The sequence below is a fragment of the Dryobates pubescens genome, chromosome 2 (assembly GCF_014839835.1).
Source record: "Dryobates pubescens isolate bDryPub1 chromosome 2, bDryPub1.pri, whole genome shotgun sequence".
Lineage (NCBI taxonomy): Eukaryota > Metazoa > Chordata > Aves > Piciformes > Picidae > Dryobates > Dryobates pubescens.
Window position 1 is genome coordinate 18,650,477 of NC_071613.1, and position 17,132 is coordinate 18,667,608.

The 17,132-nt window shown below is 43.6% G+C and overlaps 1 protein-coding gene across 3 annotated transcripts in view; it reads left to right on the forward strand.

The window, feature by feature from the left end:
- Positions 1-17,132, forward strand: part of SATB2 (SATB homeobox 2) — a 146,383-nt gene that overhangs the window by 74,616 nt on the left and 54,635 nt on the right. For all 3 annotated transcript variants that reach the window (XM_054171396.1, XM_054171392.1, XM_054171387.1), the window contains 2 exons: positions 1,136-1,238; positions 15,554-16,026. In XM_054171396.1, coding sequence (XP_054027371.1) covers positions 1,136-1,238; positions 15,554-16,026 — 576 coding nt within the window. The remainder of the gene's footprint in view (positions 1-1,135; positions 1,239-15,553; positions 16,027-17,132) is intronic.

Sequence of the window (17,132 nt, forward strand, 5' to 3'; positions counted from 1 at the left end):
AGGGCTTTTTCTGAGCTTTGGCATGGGTGAGGAAGAAGGACTTAAGGAATATGTGATTTCTGGAGAAGGTGCATAGGTTAGTGGTCTTCAACTGCATTTCATTGCTGGAAATGGCCATGTACTGGGAATGGTTTGACCCTGGAAGGGTTCAGATGGGGAGAAAGGACAGCAAAATTATTGTTAAGGATGCCACCTCTATAGAATCACTGAAGGGAAGGGAGAGAAGGATCAAGAACTGCCAGAACCAGGCTCTTTCCCACCCTATGGGCAGAAGCATGCCAGGTATAAAAGTATGGTTGTGATGGGTATGGGTGCTGCAGATCAGCTCTACGCCAACCTGCTTCAGTTGGTTTGTATCGTGAGTTACTTAAAGGGAATTTGCAGAGAGTAGAGAGGGTGGTGGTTAAGCAAGTGATATTTCAGCTCAGAGCTTTTTTTGGGTGGTTTTTGGCTGTGTTGCATTGTAGTATGTGTGGTTCCCTTCACTCTGTTAATGTTTCTGCTGGGTGATTCTTCCCACAGGGGCTAATCACACGTTTCTATAAATCACATTAATTTAACTGATTTGCCTAACTGGTGTTCTGCAGTGAGTAGCACGGATGTTCTCCCGTTCTTGGCTGTGTGGTCTTGCTGCATTTGGAAGCAGAACAGAGACATCTGAAAAACATTATTTGGATTATGCATGCTGGAGCATCTAATCTTACCTTTAGGACCTGGTTCCTAAATCACTCTTGTTCTCTCAGCCGGCTGCAGTGAGCATGTGTTGCTTCCCAGTGCGGCACCGCCGGTTGTCGTGCAGCTGAAGCTATTACAATATCACAAGGACAGAGTGAAACAGACCTGGCCCTCAGCCTGAGCTGTAGGTCTCAGTCTAGGTTTGTGCTACATCCTTTTTTTCTTCTTTGCATTATTATGCAAAATAATTGTTTTGTCATTTTAATTACGGCTGGGAATACATAATGTAGAATAAACCCCATCATTTTGTCCTCATCGGTCACTACTTCTGTCTTTAAGGTCACAAATGGCTGGTCATAGTGCACTTGCATGTCATTCACTTGCCCTGGAAAAGATTTGTAATTGGGTAAGATAATTTACAACACTTTTTTTTTGTCTGTCTGTCTGTCTGTGCTTCCAGAGTATGATTTCATCCATTGTAAATAGCACATACTATGCCAATGTGTCAGCAACCAAGTGCCAGGAGTTTGGGAGATGGTACAAAAAGTACAAGAAGATTAAAGGTAAAATATTTATTTATTTATTTATTTATTTATTTATTTATTTATTTATGTGTAACTTTCCAAGTTGCTGAACTTCTGCTGATAGTTTGAGATGATTTGGTTGAAGTAGCAGTGATAATGAACTGTGATAGTATTAGTGAATTTGCCTACAAGGAGGGCACAATCACAACAGGTTTGAAATTGCATCTGATGTTTTGCAAAGGAGGTTGTTATGAAAACACAGGGCACTTAAAACATGCTTTAAACATCCCATTGAGCTGTGTTGAGAGTGCAGCCTTGTTTTGAATGAGGCCAAAAAGGTGGGGTTTTTTGGGGGGTGGGGGGGAGCAATATTTGTTAACAAAAGCTAAAACCTGTCTTTCTAGGACACACCCTTGCTCTCTGTGTTTAGTACTGTGAAGTGTACAGGCATTCCTGCCCTGTTTTGTCACTTGGAATCTAGACACCAGTGGAAGATTTTGCCTCTCTCTGATAGGAGACACTGCTAAATAACAAGATGCTGCTCCCTCTGAGGTTGAGATGAAAATAGCCCCTTGCTTGCATCTTTTCTACAATGGTATTAGATGAGTTGGTTAGCAGTGAATGCCTGAGGCAGTGAAATTACTCTGTGTAAATTCATCCCACTCTCACCACTGCAATGTCTTATCACCCTCTAATAGTACATGAAGCGATGTGACAAGCATCCACCACAAGCAGGCTGTTCTTCTATTCATCCTTTCCTTAGGGAAGGGATTTACCAGTGTACTGAACCATTTATTTTGGTAGATTTTTTTTTTGTTTGTTTAAAAACACACATGTGCTTTGAGCAGGAGTTTGGGGTTAGTCAAAAGCTTTTTCCACAGTACCAGCTGGCCTTTCTATCTCCAATGTCCATCAGCACTGGAGATCAGCTTCATGCTGTGAAAGGTTCCTTCTTGGTTTTTCTCCCTGTTGCACCACTGAAGGGAAGAGTCGTTGTCTGAAAGAAGGCAGAGGTTGTTTTTATGGTGTCTGTCCATAGTCTTTTCAGTGGCCAGGAAAGTCATAGCAGGATTCCTAGATGTTATGCAGAAATAGAGGAATGTCCTGTCATTCTCAAGAAGCCGTTGTGTTTTTAGTCACATGAAGATCAGCACCTTTCAAAAGGAATCTGCCGCCTTCTCTTAGAAAGCTGGCCTGCATGGACTGTGAAAGATTGTTTAGTTGCCATAGGACAGGATAGAAATCTACATCATAACACCATAAAGATCTGCTGCTGGAGTTAGGAACACATGGAACAACATTGCATAAAACATCAGAACAAGTTCTGAGGCATCTGGTTCTCCTCCCTGTGTCTGGCTTGTGTGGCGCACACCTGTGAGACGCTCAGGCTTGGGCTCTGCTGGAATTATGTTTTCACCAGGGGGAAAAAAAAAAGAAAAGAATGTTTTATGGTAAAATTGTTTGTGTCTAGAAGGAAGTGGGCTAACAATGCAGGTGTGGAAAGGGAGGTGTTGCTTTTCAGCTACCAAAATGATTTAGGCTTGGAGTAAAAATGTTGGACATTTTTAGTGTGTGGTTACCCTGGTGCTAAATAAACTGGATAGCTTCTTCTCTGTATATTGCCATTGTGTGCTTCAGAAGTGTTTCTTTTCTCTGAGTGGTATCTCTTAAGAAAAAATAAATAAATTTGAAGTGCTCTAATGTGTCCTCTGGGTGAAAAACAATCACAGGAAGCAAACAGCTTCAAGGTCAGCACCGTTGGTTTTTATTTGCCGTTCTAGGAAAACAGAGATGGGCTTTTCTTCTTTTTTTCCCCCCCACTTCTTTTTTTCCAAACTGGGCAAGGGTGCTAGTTGGAGAGGCACTGGAAGCCCTTATCTGTAGTGTTCTTAACTGTAGAGATGCCACCACCGCTCCTGAGTGTTTCTAGCAAACTGCTGTCTTCAGCTTTCTTCCATTCTTAGAGCACTGAATTCTTTAAGCTCTTACTTTTTGACATAGTAAGTGCACAGTTAAGTTGTGAAGTACAGCAAAAGCAGAATGAGACCTCAATCAAGAGGTCAAGGAACCAAACCTGAAGAGTTTGCCAGCTAACTCTATATCGGTGCTACTCAAAGAGACACAGGCAGTCGCTGCTGTTCGGAAGTGTGTGTGTTAGTAGGAGGAGAAGAAGTAAGGTTAAGGTATGTGTGAAGTAAACACAAGCTGCTGTAAAGCAGTTCAAGTAGTGTTGATTCATCAGCCATATGAGTGGGATAGAAAACAAAGCGACTGTGGCAGATACAGTGGTGCATGGAGAATAAACAGCCATACAACTTTAGGGCAGTAATCTAAAACCCCTGGAAGCAGGAATGCTTCTGCACTTTAGGGGCTTACAATTTCTCATCATCTTTGTTTTCATGATATTTTGTTTCTTTACTGTAGCCAGATAGTTCCTACAGGACAGCTCAGTTAGTGTGCAGAATCAGTGACTTAGTTATGTGCTTAAGTCATTACATACTCCTTTAATGGGTAGAAGGGTGCAGCAAGCAAAGTGTGTTCAGAAGGTCTAGGGAGGTTTTCCTCCCTATCCATTCTTCCCTGTTGAGACCTCACCTGGAATACTGTGTCCAGTTTTGGGCTCCCTAGTTCAAGAGAGAGTCCAGCAGAGAGCTACAAGAGTGACTGGGGGACTTGAACATCCCTCCTGTGAAGAAAGACTGAGAGACCTGGAGAAGAGAAGGCTGAGAGAGGATCTGATTAATATGTATAAATATCTGAGGGGTTGGTGTCAGGATGAAGTTGCCAGGCTCCTTTTTGTGGTGCTCAGTGATAGGACAAAGAACAGCAGGTACAATCTGCAAGACAGGAGGTTTCACCTCAACATGAGGAGACACTTCTTTATGGTGAAGGTGCTGGAGCCCTCAAGCAGACTGCCCAGAGAGGTGGTGAAGACTTTCAAAACCCACCTGGATGCGTTCCTGTGTGGCCTGCCCTAGCTGATCCTGCTTTGGACTAGATGATCTCTAGAGGCCCCTTCCAACCCCTAGCCCTGTGATTCTGTAATAATGAAACCCTGACTTTTATTTTCCATGCAGGTGAATGGATGATGCAGCAGTTCCTTTTTTTGGGTTGTATTCTGGAGAGACTACTTAAAATTACAATTTAGTCTTTGGGACCAGCACCCATAGCAGTGAGCAACTGGAGAGCTGGTTATTAGAAAGTAAAAGCCAAAACCCATTCACAGGAGCTGTGGTAAACGCAAAATAGGAAGGGGCTTTGAACTGACTTTATTGACGTCTCAAACTAAACGTAGCCTACAGTGTTAAATGTGTTTCCTATTATCTGCTAATGTCTGTTTTAATAAAACAGTGGGAACTAAATTGTTGCTTCTTAATCAAAACCATGATTTCCTAAACATAAGCTGTGTGATTCTGTTACAAATTGCCACATATAGATCTCCTCGGTCAAACATTTTTCCTTTCTCATAGGAATAAATAAAGAGTAAAATAATGATAGACTCTGGAAGATCAAAGTAATTACAACTGAAGCCAGGCAAAACCAAAAAGTGCTCTGGAAACAAAAAAAAAGATAAAATAAAAGAAAAAAGCATCAGGTTGCTGAGAATATAGTTAATGTTTAAAAAAATATAAGAAAGTGAACAATCAATAATTTGATATCATTCACAACAGATGTAAAAGCTGTATACAAATGGAATCATATCAGATCTCAAGTAAACAAGCTCAGGGTGTGCTCTGAACTCACTTTGTAATTTGGAGAAGTTTGGGGTTAGTTCAGCTCAGCAGGGCAACTTAGTCTTGTGGCAGCATGATGCTAGAGCACATTTCTGCTGGAATTTCTCCTCCTGTCCTGCCCCAGCCCCTTGAGGTTTGAAGCCATTCACAGTTTACTCAGTAGCATGAGAACTGGCTGTTGTGAAGCAGGAGGCACTTGATCTCCTCCTGGCTCTCAGCCTGCCCCGTGTGAGCTTACAGCAGGTTGTCCACTTCTTCAATCTCCTTGGGACACATCTGCAATTGAAGGAGAGCTTGTATTAACACAGTTCTTAAGGAAAATGTGCAGTGGGTGGGAAACAAAGCTTACTGTTCTTCTGTGAACTTTCCCTTCCTTTCATGGGTGCCTGTAATTATTTGGGGAGCTAATTAAGCTATGGAGCTTTGTGAGTTTGTTCAGAATATGCACTGTGAATGAATTTAATGTTCATAGAATCACAGAATTGCCAGGGTTGGAAGGGACCTCAAAGATTATCTAGTTCCAAGCCCCCTGCCATGGGCAGGGGACACTTCCACCAAATCAGGTTGCCAGGAGGCACATCCAGTCTGGACTTAAAAACATCCAGGGATGGGGTTTCCACCAACTCCCTGGGCAACCTGTTCCAGTGTCTCGCCACCCTCATGGTGAAGAACTTCTTCCTGATGTCTAATCAAAACCTCCCCTTCTCTAGTTTGGATCTATTCCCCCTAGTCCTATCCCTACCCAACACCCTAAAAAGTCCCTCACCAACTTTCTTGTAGGCCCCCTTCAGATACTGGAAGGCCACAATAAGGTCTCCTTGGAGCTTTCTCTTCTCCAGACTGAACAACCCCAACTCATTCAGCATGACCTCACAGGAGAGGTGCCCCAGCCCTCTGATCATCCTCATGGCCCTTCTCTGGACATGTTCCAGCATGTCCAGATCCTTCTTGTAACAGGGGCTCCAGAACTGGATGCAGTACTCCATGTGGGGAGCAGTGTAGATGGGGAGAAACCCCTCCCTCAACCTGCTGGCCACACTTCTCGTTGTGCAGCCAAGGATATGATTGGCTTTCTGGGCTGCAAGTGCAGATTGATGCTTAGTGCTCATATTGAGCTTCCCATCTGCCAGAACCTCCAAGTCCTTTTCTTCAGGGCAGCTCTCAAACCAGTCACTGTCCAGTCTATATTGGTGCCTAGAATTGCACTGACCCAGGTGCAGGACCCTGCACTTGGTCTTGTTGAACGTCATGTGAAGACTTAAATTCTACCTTCCAAATTTCCCCTCCTTTTGAAGGATTGCAAGGTGTTTTAATGTGCAGTTGTGCATATGTGGTGGGCTTTAAGTGTGTTTAAAGTTACTTGAACAAGGAATTAGAGTGCTCCTTTTTAAAAAAGGTTACCTATTTGTGACGTGTTGAGCATTAGAGCAATGGCTTCGTCCAGTGGTGCTCCAGTTCCTTCTCTCCTGCCCTGTCCCATGGGGATGCTGCTCTCACTGAGAACTGCCATCTGGTTTCTCTAGATGCTGAACTTGCTGAAGCTAGGAGAAGGTATTCAATGTAGCTGAAATGCAGGATTTGAATAACTACTTTGAAAAGGCTTGTATTGGGTCCTAATTTGATTACCAAATAGATGCACAAATAAAAATAAGGGTTTTTTAAGGAACTGTATCATAAGTAACTCTGTATGTGGAGAGAAATATTTCGGCACTTTGCCATGCAACTCGGATCACTGTCAAGGGATAAAACTTGCAGGAGTTACCCACTCATTGCCCAGTGTTTTGGGTTCGTAGCATTTGGAATATTTTTTAGCTCTTTCTCAATAGATATTTCAGTTCCAAGTGTCATGCTTTCTATTTTCATCAGGAGGACTAACACTGTATCAAAATGCTTTCACAACTGAAGCTCTTGACTGGTGTGAATTTTTTCTTTTTTGCCTGATGACACAGCTTAGCTTGGTGGGAGGAAGTTGGGATGGCAGAGGGCAGAAAAATACATTGTGAACTTAAAAATAAAAAGACATATTTTCTTTGTCTACTTATTAAGAACACCTCATCTTTGCTCCTGCCACCAGTGGCTGTCAAAATAGAGCTCTCTGTGGACGTGAGCTCTGAGACTGCAACCATTGTACAGTTTTTTTTGTGGAAGGATGAGGCTTCTCAGTTTAAAGGAGGAGGGCTCACTTATTTGTTTCTACAGATCAGGAATGCAAGAAAAAAGCTTTCATAGCTTCCTTAAATCGAGAGTCTGCTTTGGCTGCTCTTTGCTTTTTCCATTATTACTGATTGCTGTTTGTTACTGTTCTGTTCTTGAAAGTATGTTTGATTACTTCCCATGACCAATAGACACAGCAGTCTGTTTTCATCTTCTAGAGACTGTTGTAGGTTGACAGAGATTGGACATGGGATTCAGAAGGATTCCCAGCTTTCCTGTTTCTAGGCTGAAGGAACCTAGGACTACAGCAACGTATTAGTGCCAGTGTGAGTCTGGAGAAATTGGTCATTATGTGCTTTGAGGAATGGTTTGTAATTGTTCCTCTGAAGCAGATGTTGAGGAAGCCCCAGGAAAAGGCACACCAGATCTTTCTCTTCAACTTTTAGAAATACCTTATTTACTGATATGTGCTTGTGTATCTCTCTATGTAAACAGAGGGGGGGGTGTGTGTGCATGTGTATATATGCATATAGAGATCTTGACCTTTTGCCTTTTAAACTAACAGATTGAGGCAGAAATATTCAGATTTTTAAGAAGAGATCACTTCACACTGTGTTTGGATATTAGCTGCAGCGCTGGCACTAAACCAGCTAGGGTCATTCAGGTCAGCTCTGTGGCTCTTAACATTACTGTAATTTTTCCTTTTCTTACTTTTACGCTCCTGACTGTGTATTTATTTCACTAAAAATAGGACTTTCCTCACTTTCTTAAGGAAAAAGGGAAGAAAATAACATCATGTGCAGACAAGCATGTCAGCATCTAGATGACACAGATGACCTGAGTCACAGATGAAGATCATCTGTGACTCAGATCTCCTCTTAGCATGTGGATTGCTGTGCTGTTTTGTGAGGAGGGCAGTTCATCGTTTGCATTGATTGTTAGGAAGAAGTGTCAGCTCTCTTTAAGTTACAAGTTGTCAAGAACCAGCAAGAGTTATAGACCCCTTGGCTGCTGTTTTCCACACCCACATTAGCATTCTGTGTTTCAGTGGTGTCCCTAATGCCAAGTGCCAGTCTAGGGAACTTCTGCATGAGTATTGTTAAGAAACTATTTGCCCACTGCAGTGTGTTCCAGGAGCTTTATGAGTTGTAGCCCTCTTGGCTATTCCCCTCTGTAAAGAGAATTCAAACAGTCTTTGGGGTTGCTTTGGTTTTCTTACTTAGGCTTAACTTTTAATCTGAATAAATGCATATATGAATGTCGGCTTTTCAGGGTGTCTTCCATGCCTTCTGGCTCTTTTGAAGCTCTTAGTAGTACAAATGTAGCAGCAGAGAGTGTGTGGCTAGCTGAATGTCCTCTCCTGTGTGTACATATGGCTAGAGCTGCAGTCATTGCAGCTTCAAGCAAGATAGGTCAAAACAATAAAGGTTGGAAGCTTTTCTGTAGAGAGACTACCTAGCCACTTGTCCCATTACACCTGTTATAACTGATAGATGCTGACCAGACCTGCTCAAATCATGTCACTCAGCTTCATGGTTTTAGAATGCCTCCTGTTCCAAGTGCAGTGCTTTTCTCAGTGAGAAGCAGCTGTGTGCTGAGGCTCGTCTTCTCTCTAACCACTTCTGAATTCTTAGTAAAGAACGACCATCTTCATTTTCTAAACCCCAAATACTTGGGTTTTTTTAACTGCAGAATCCTCAAAGTAATTTTCCTTCATGTTTAAATATTTGTGTGCTGCCAAGCAATGATATGTTAGCTGTAAGGGATTTTTTTAGAAAGTAAGCATTGGTGGAAGTTAGATTAGAAGAGGAAGAAAATCTGAACTTAGGTACAGGCATGAGATTTCCTGGTGTGAGAGCTGCCATGTGGCTGTCTCTGATCCCATGGATTTCATGGAATACGTAACTGAGAGCAAAACAGAATTGTTCATTCAAAGTACTTAAAGAGTTTGTATACCTGCCTTAATGATGCTTGTGTTCTGCCCCATTCTCTTCACCATCTCTGATGTTATGAGTGAGGAAGTGATGCTTCTGTATCTCCTGGAGGGACTGCACAATTGACTGTGTATTCTAAGGGGTTTGCACATCCCTCTTGAGGTGCCAACAAAAGGTTAGTACTTAAATAGTTGGACAAACTTTGGTCACAGTCTGACAGGAAAGGAGGCATTTTTGTATGAGATGAAAACATCACTCCATCTAAACCAGTGCTGTTTCTATCAGTTCTGTCTAATATTTGCCCTGCTGCTTCATTTCCCCTTCTCCTGACCAATATTCCTGCATCACACCAGGTGCTCACTAAAGCACCTTTAACACCAGCAGAATCTGATATATCTTGTTTACAGAAGATGAACATGAAGTTCATACTTCTCAGGGCCCTCTTGAGCCTGTGCTGTAACCCAAAATAAGATCATAGGTTAAATTCTTCTCTTCTGACAAGTGTCTTTGGAAGTAGTGCAGTCCAGGGACATCTTTTTCTGTGGGAAGAATATGACTTGATATGTTTTAAGCAGAACTGGGAGAACTGGGAAGGATAAGGTTGTGCCTGTAATCAGTCAGCAGTTTTAGTACACTCTGCTCATTTCACCTGAACTGGTGATGATCCAAGACTCACTTCAAATAGTATTTCTTAGAATACAGAAATGGTGATTTGTTCTGTGGTGAGAGCAGCAGAAGGAAGAACAGACAATGGCCTTTCCTGTCTGTTTTCCATTAGGCTTGGATAAAGGCCTTTGCTACCCACAGCTAGCAGCCAAACAGTTTCTCTATGTACTCTCTAGCTGGTTTGAGATTATTTAGTATCCTGCAGGAGCAGCGGAAAAAAAAGGTTTTAAAAGTTACAACTTTTTATCAAGTCCTGACTCCAGTCAGCCTGCTTTTTCTCCAGCCCTCACTGCAGGAACAAATGTGCCAGGCAGAGTTCAGGCAGTGAATGTCTTGGGGTAAATATGAAGATTAGATGTAGAAGGAAAATGAGATTCCTCAGAGCAGCCCTTTGCACTGAAGTGGTTAAGTGTGCTGTGATTAAAAGAAATAAGTAATTATCCTAATTATAGATGAAAAGAAACAGAACTACCACTTTAAAAGCACCTCCTGTGCTCTGGAGTAGTTATTATTTACATAGTGGTAGTTCATAATTGTATATAGCATAGGCAAGAGGGCACCTCTCGGTGTAGTGCCACAGTCCTGTCTCTCCGAGGAGAGTGCTTTGTCCCCCAAGTATGGCTCCGATGTTCAGGCCTTGCTCCAGTGAGTAGGATGGTGCTAAGCCAGAAGAAATCGTGAGAACCTTTTTATCTTAAGTTTAGTGCAGGGCATGCTGAAGTTCACAGAGCTCTCCCTGCTTGGCTGTGGCTTTTATGATCACCAGGTTTTAAATAATAAATACAACAAAGCAGCAAACTCTAAAGCAGTGGAGAACAGCCCTGGGTGGTGACATCCTGTCACAATTGAAGCGTGGCGGTTCTGCTGGCTAGTAGCTTATTACAAAATGTTTCTTTACCAGCCTCTTCCTATGTGGGGCAAAGTGCCCATGCGCCTGTGGGACTGAAAAGTCCAAGACTTGCTGGGTCATGGGGGTTGGGAGGCTGTGGAGCTCTTGCTGTCCATTGCTGTGTGGAGGAATTTGGTTTCCAGTGCTGTCACTCAATTCAGTGTCGCTCATAAACCCTACACTCCCTACAGGCTGTTTGTCAGAATGTTCCTACTAACAGCTCAGTGAAAATAAAGGGTGAGGGGAAGAAAAGGTGGAGGAATACATTTTATTTTAAATCTTTTGAGCTGGTTTTATTTCAAATGGGAAATTGTATGCAGACCACCCCAAGCCATTGTGCTGTGGACTGTGTCAGCTGCTTGACCGTGCAGGGAAGATTTGGGTAGAGATTAAGAGCATCACGCAGGGAAGGGTGCACTGAATTTATTCTGTGCTGTGTCCAGGAAGCTTCTAACCCAGTATGGAGTTGAAATACATTGACACACATGGTAATCATTAGAAGAGAAAGGAGCACTGAAATATGGCAATTTGCTGGTCCCATTCCGAGGACTATGTCGCCTTCTGACTATCTTGCAGAGGTAGTGATGTCACAGGGGGATATAGGAAAATTAAGTGCTCTGAGAGCTGCTCACTGGGCTTAGCACAGTGCCTGGTGGCCAGAACGTTGTATCTGCCTACCTAGGGAATGGCTTCAGGAGGGTGGGTGGCTCTGAAATACAACAACACTTGGTTTAAAAGAGCTCTTCAGGAAAAGAGCTGCAGAATCATGTACCAAGCAGTGGGATGCAGGGAGAAAAGGGAAATGCTGTCATGTCTCTTGCTGTGGTCACACCACAGATGGAGGTGGGTAACAGCCTCCTGGACCAGCTTTTGTTTAAGTAGCACAGGCACTTCTAGCAAAGAGAGTTTATCAGCAGTACGAGTTTATCAGCAGTACTTGAACACAGCACACGTGCATGGAGTCCTTTCCATCCCAGTTTAAGGTCCTGCTGCTCTGTCTTCACTGCTTTGTATGCTGATATGCTCAAGTACCAGCCAGTTCATACAGGACTGCAAGAGCGGTAAATGTATCCCCAGCTTGACTTCAGCAGTAGCAAAGCAGGGAAGGACAAGAGAAAGTTTAATGGGGTAGGAACATGGAAAATGGAGAATGCCAATGGAAAAACCCTGCCTTGGGAAGATCTGAAGCATAACATTGGTGTCAGAGTAGCTCTGTTGCTCCTGTATCCCTTTTCTTGCAAAGCACTGCCAGCAAGCTGGCTTGTCTCCAGAACAGTGCCAGTCTCCATCCCGGGGTTGTCTCAAGCTTGCTCCTGTCCATCTCCACAGAGCACTACCAGTCCCTAGTTACCAGAGAACAACAGGGAATCGGACAGGAGCAATGTGTAAGAGAAGGAAAGAGTCTTGAGGAGTTGAGTAATGCACATTTTTTCCATCCAGCGTAACTGTGAATGGTAACCTTTTATTATTGAAGGGGCTGAAGTGACTAGAATCTGGTTTGTTTATGGGCAGTGTGTGCATAGCTGGATAGCCTAACGTGATCGCAAAAAGAAACTGATAATAAGGGAAAAACACACCGATGCAAGGGAGTCAGGTGATGGCTCTGTAATTGTAATTCCAAGTAGCGCTGCAGAGATTAACAGCCTGGCAGCCTTTTCATCTTAAACTTTATTTTTATAGGGCTTTATAACTTGGCACTGAAGTCAGAAGTGGGTGGAAACTTGGCAAGTGTGGTTCAGCCCAGAAAGTGAATGTTATTTATATTTATTTCTCACCAAGTTTTCAAAAACACTTGGTTACTGTTTTTGTGTTCTAACAAGTAGTAATTTGTTGGTTTCAGTGACTTATTCTCTGTGTATTTCTTAAACTACAAAATACTTCAGAACTTATTTCAGCTCTTCCAAAGCTCCTAGTGGAAGGTCTCTAGATTTCTAGGGGTGTAAATAAAGACTAAAAGGAGTCCTTACACTATTTCCCTGTAGCAGGATGCTCCAAGTATTTCATGTACACTGAGCAAAACCTTTGGTCCATTTACATTGATTAATTCCTGATGGCCAAGCAGCTACTGGACCTCTGGAAGGATTCCATTGGGTTTTGTTGGCAGCTCTGTGTTTAATGGCATTGTTCAGGTGCAAACTAACAGCAGAGGGGCTGAGGAGGCAACAGTTGGTAGGGCCATATGGATTCACAGTCTATGTTTCGACCACAGAACATGGTCTGGGGCTGTGATGGAGCAGCCCCTCTTCCCCTGTCCCCACATGTGACATCTCTGTATCGATGTCAGGCTGGTCCCTAGTGTTAACACTGCTCCCACTTCATACTTCACTGTTGGAGCGAGTCCACAGGAGAGCCACAAAGATGATCAATGGGCTAGAGCACCTCTGCTATGAGGATAGGCTGAGGGAGCTGGGGTTGCTCAGCCTAGAGAAGAGAGGATTCCAGGGCGACCTTATAGCTGCCTCCCAATACCTGAAGGAAGCCTACAGGAAGGCCAGAGAGGGACTTTTCATAAGGGTGCCTTGTAATAGGACAAGGGGGAATGGTTTTAAGGTGAGGGAGAGTAGGTGTAGACTGGATGTTAGGAAGAAGTTCTTCAGCAGGAGGGTGCTGAGACTCTGGAGCAGGTTGCCCAGGGAGGTTGTGGATGCTTCCTCACTGGAGGTGTTCAAGGCCAGGCTGGATGAGGCCTTGAGCAGCCAAGTCTAGTTGAAAGGCATCTCTGCCCATGGCAGGGAGGTTGGAGTAGATGATCTCTAAGGTCCCTTCCAACCTAAGCCGTTCGATGACTTCATGGCTAGCTAGAGAGTGGTGGTATGGAGCTTTCTGTACCTGATGGTCAGGGAGGCCTGCTAACGTCACAAGGATCAGCATTTGAGTTGGATTTTGGCATTTTTGGCAAAGTGGAATGCTGCATCCTTTCTCTGGCACTCTGTGAGCAATAAAGCAAAACTGATCATTTGCTGACATTTGTTTGTGCATGGCACAGTAGCTGGAACCTACTGCACAAATAAGCACTTACTTAGGAGATCATTGGATTTTGTGGAGAAATGGGTTTAATATTTCCCTTAGAAATGCTTTTTTAGTTTGTTTTAAAAGGTGGGGGGTTAAGTGTTTTCCTTTAAAGGAATGGGGAGAGTTAAAATTTCTTACAGGAAAATCCTGGTACTAATTCAACTAGTTGTAAAATTCAGTACTTGTGACGTTCTGGAGTGGCAGGCAGCTCTAAAGTTAGCAACTGTGTTTGTGTGTGTTCAGGGCATGACTCCCTCCCCAGTAAGAACTTGGAGCTCTCTGCCTGAGGTTAACTCTGGGAGGTGAAAAGCCCCAGCTTTTTATTTAGAAGGAAACAGAAGTAGTCATCAGTAAACTGTCATCCTGAGAATTAACTGTGTAAAGCTTCAAAGCTTTATATATAGATGAAGTTTTTAGAGAGTTCAAAGCCCTGTACAGTTGTTAATCATTACACAAGTTATAATAGTATTACTGCATTTATGGAATAAATCCTCTCTGCTTATTTGCTGAGAGCAATACCAGATGAGCTGGTGGTTTTCTGCTTGTATGATATGTGGCCCTGAACACTTTCATAGCAGATCAATATAGAAATGTCTGTCCAACCGCATTGAGTGAATCACACGGAATCTGCAGCCTACTGTGCAATGGCTTCTGATTACTTAAAATTATAGAAGAGTTACACTTACATATTTGTAAGCTTTAGTTTGAAAAAGAGGAGGCTGAGGGGAGACCTCATTTCTCTCTACAGCTACCTAGAACTACGTTGCAGAGAGGCAGGTGCTGGCCTCTTCTCACAGGTAATTAGTGATAGAACGAGAGGGAATGTCCTCAAGCTGCAGCTGGGTAGGTTTAGACTGGACATTAGGAAAGAATTTTTCACAGAAAGAGTGGCCAGGCATTGGAATGTGCTGCCCAGGGAGGTGGTTGAGTCACCAACGCTGGATGTGTTTAAAGGTGGTTTGGATGTGGTGCCTGGGGATATGGTTTAGGGGTGATCCTTGTAGAGTAGGGTTGCCGGTTTGACTCGGTGATCCTGACGGTCTTTTCCAACCTGAATGTTTCTGTGATTCTGTGATTTATTTCACAGATTCATAGAATCATAGATTCATAGGATGGTTTGGCTGGGAAGGGACCTTAAAGATCATCTAGCTCAAATCCCTGTACCATGGGCAGGGATACCTTCCACTACCAGCTTGCTCAAGGTCTCATCCAACCTAGCCTTAGACACCTCCAGGGATGGGGCATCCACAGCCTCCCTGGGCAACCTGTTCCTAATTCAAGTACAACTATCAGGGGGAATTTTGTAATAGTGTATTTAGTTTTGCAGCGGCATGGAAAGATGTTGGAAATTGCTTACTTAAGGTATTGGATGTTGGTGACTTAAGTAGTTAAAGGGCCCAGTATATACACTTAGTCTCTACGTTGTTTTGAGCAGCATGTTGGGTTTTGGTAGCATGGTGTCACTTAGGGATCATGGGGCTTTGCACCAAAAGTGGGGTGTTTTTTGAAGCCACTTTCTTTAAGGTGAGCGTTTGTGCAGAGATGTTTCCGAGCAGACTCACAGCAATGAGGCTTTGGAAACAGGAATCACTGCATCATTCAGGGATTCTGAAACACTGACCGCTTTCCAAAGTTTGCTGTGACAGCTTCAAAAGTTAGTGATGGTGTAAAGGGAAATGTCCCAGCAGGAATGAGACTGGAGAGGATATCTGCTACTGGTTTAATAAAGAGGCTTCCTGAGCAGTGGGTGATGCCTGAGAAGTCCAAAAGAATGTTAATTACTGCTGTTGCTTTTACTTTGTTCTGCTTTTGCTTGTGTTTGTATCTGTGAAGTTTTTATGCAAGTGTAGATTTGCAAAGTAAAGCAAAGTGCTGCCTGGCAGTCACCTGCAGTAACCCTTCCCTGGGAGTCCTTTTGTAAGTGCAGACCGAAATGACAGCAAAGTGCTTTTTTTCTTTTAACAGTGGAAAGAGGGGAAAGAGAAAACCTTTCAGACTATTGTGTTCTTGGTCAACGTCCCATGCACTTACCAAATATCAACCAGCTGGCAACCTTGGGAAAAACAAATGAACAGTCTCCTCATGGCCAGATTCACCACAGCACTCCAATCCGAAACCAAGTGCCAACGATGCAGACAATGATAAACCCTGGGCTCCTGTCTCCTCAGCTCAGTCCACAGCTGGTGAGGCAGCAGATAGCAATGGCCCATCTGATAAACCAGCAGATTGCTGTCAGCCGGCTATTGGCTCACCAGCACCCACAAGCTATCAACCAGCAGTTCTTGAATCATCCGCCCATCCCTCGAGCCGTCAAACCGGAGCCATCGAATTCATCAGTGGAAGTCTCTCCAGATATTTACCAGCAAGTCAGAGATGAGCTGAAGAGAGCCAGTGTGTCTCAAGCTGTCTTTGCAAGAGTAGCCTTCAATCGCACACAGGTATTGATTTCTGTTCTATAACCAAGATATTGTGGCTCTTGTGGGGCTGTGTGATTGTTGTGGGTCAAGGCAGGTGTGCCATAAGAACAGGTCAGAGCACACTCCCCTTTCCCCCTCTATCTCTTTATTGGGATTGGATAAGGCTGTTTCTTCCTGGAACAGCTGGTTTGCATTGGGTCACCTCTGTGCTGTTACCTGAGCTTTCTTCTCTAGTAGTAACTCTGTTTGCCTGAATTCTCTGAGTTGTTCTCTGTGGTTATCAGCCTCCACATCTGCCCCTGCCTAATGGCCAGGAAGAGGTAACAAGAGACTGTGAGGGTCAGAGGTGTCTGTGGGCTTCTGTAACTTCCTCAGTTGCTTCCTGTGGTACAGCTGATGCCACAACTAGTGCCAGAGGTTGATGCTGCAACTGGTGCCAGAGGTTGCTGCCACAAGGATTGTGTAAGACAAGCGTGCATGGGCTGAAGAGTGCTTGCTGGGAGAGATGCTGTGATTTGCAGCAGGTGGTGTTTGCTTTTGTAGGTCTGACAGGGTTCCACACTACCTAGTGAAATGCAGATGTTGGAAGGACTAAATGGCAGCATCAGCTTAAGCTTGGCACCCAGAGAACCCAGAGTGGACATGTGCTCAGGAAGACAAGGCCGTTCACATGTATCCTGCTGCCATTCAAGGCACGCAAAATGTGATCGCTCAGCTCTGATAATCCATAGCAAGGCTAAAGAAATTGAAAGTGGCTTCATATTTAATGTTGGTACAAATGTCTTCTGGTTGGTCTTTGAGGTCAGTTTAGCAGCAAGAGAAGAAAAGGGTGGGTGTGTGTGTCTTGTCTCCTGGAGGTCTGTCCCTTGCCCCGTACAGTGCCTTTGTCGGTTCTCTCAGATTAATGATTTTCTTTGGCACTGCCATTTTGGAAATGCCATGTTATGAGGGAACTAATTAAAGTATGGAGCATGTTTTTATTACTTCCCTTCTTCCATTAAATTCATAAGATGGCTGCAGTCAGAAAAAACATTCACTTCCAATCAACATGACTTTGAGCTCTGGGGTTAGCCTTGAGGATATAAAATGAAAACTACATGGGAATGTATGAGTATTTCCTCTTTAAA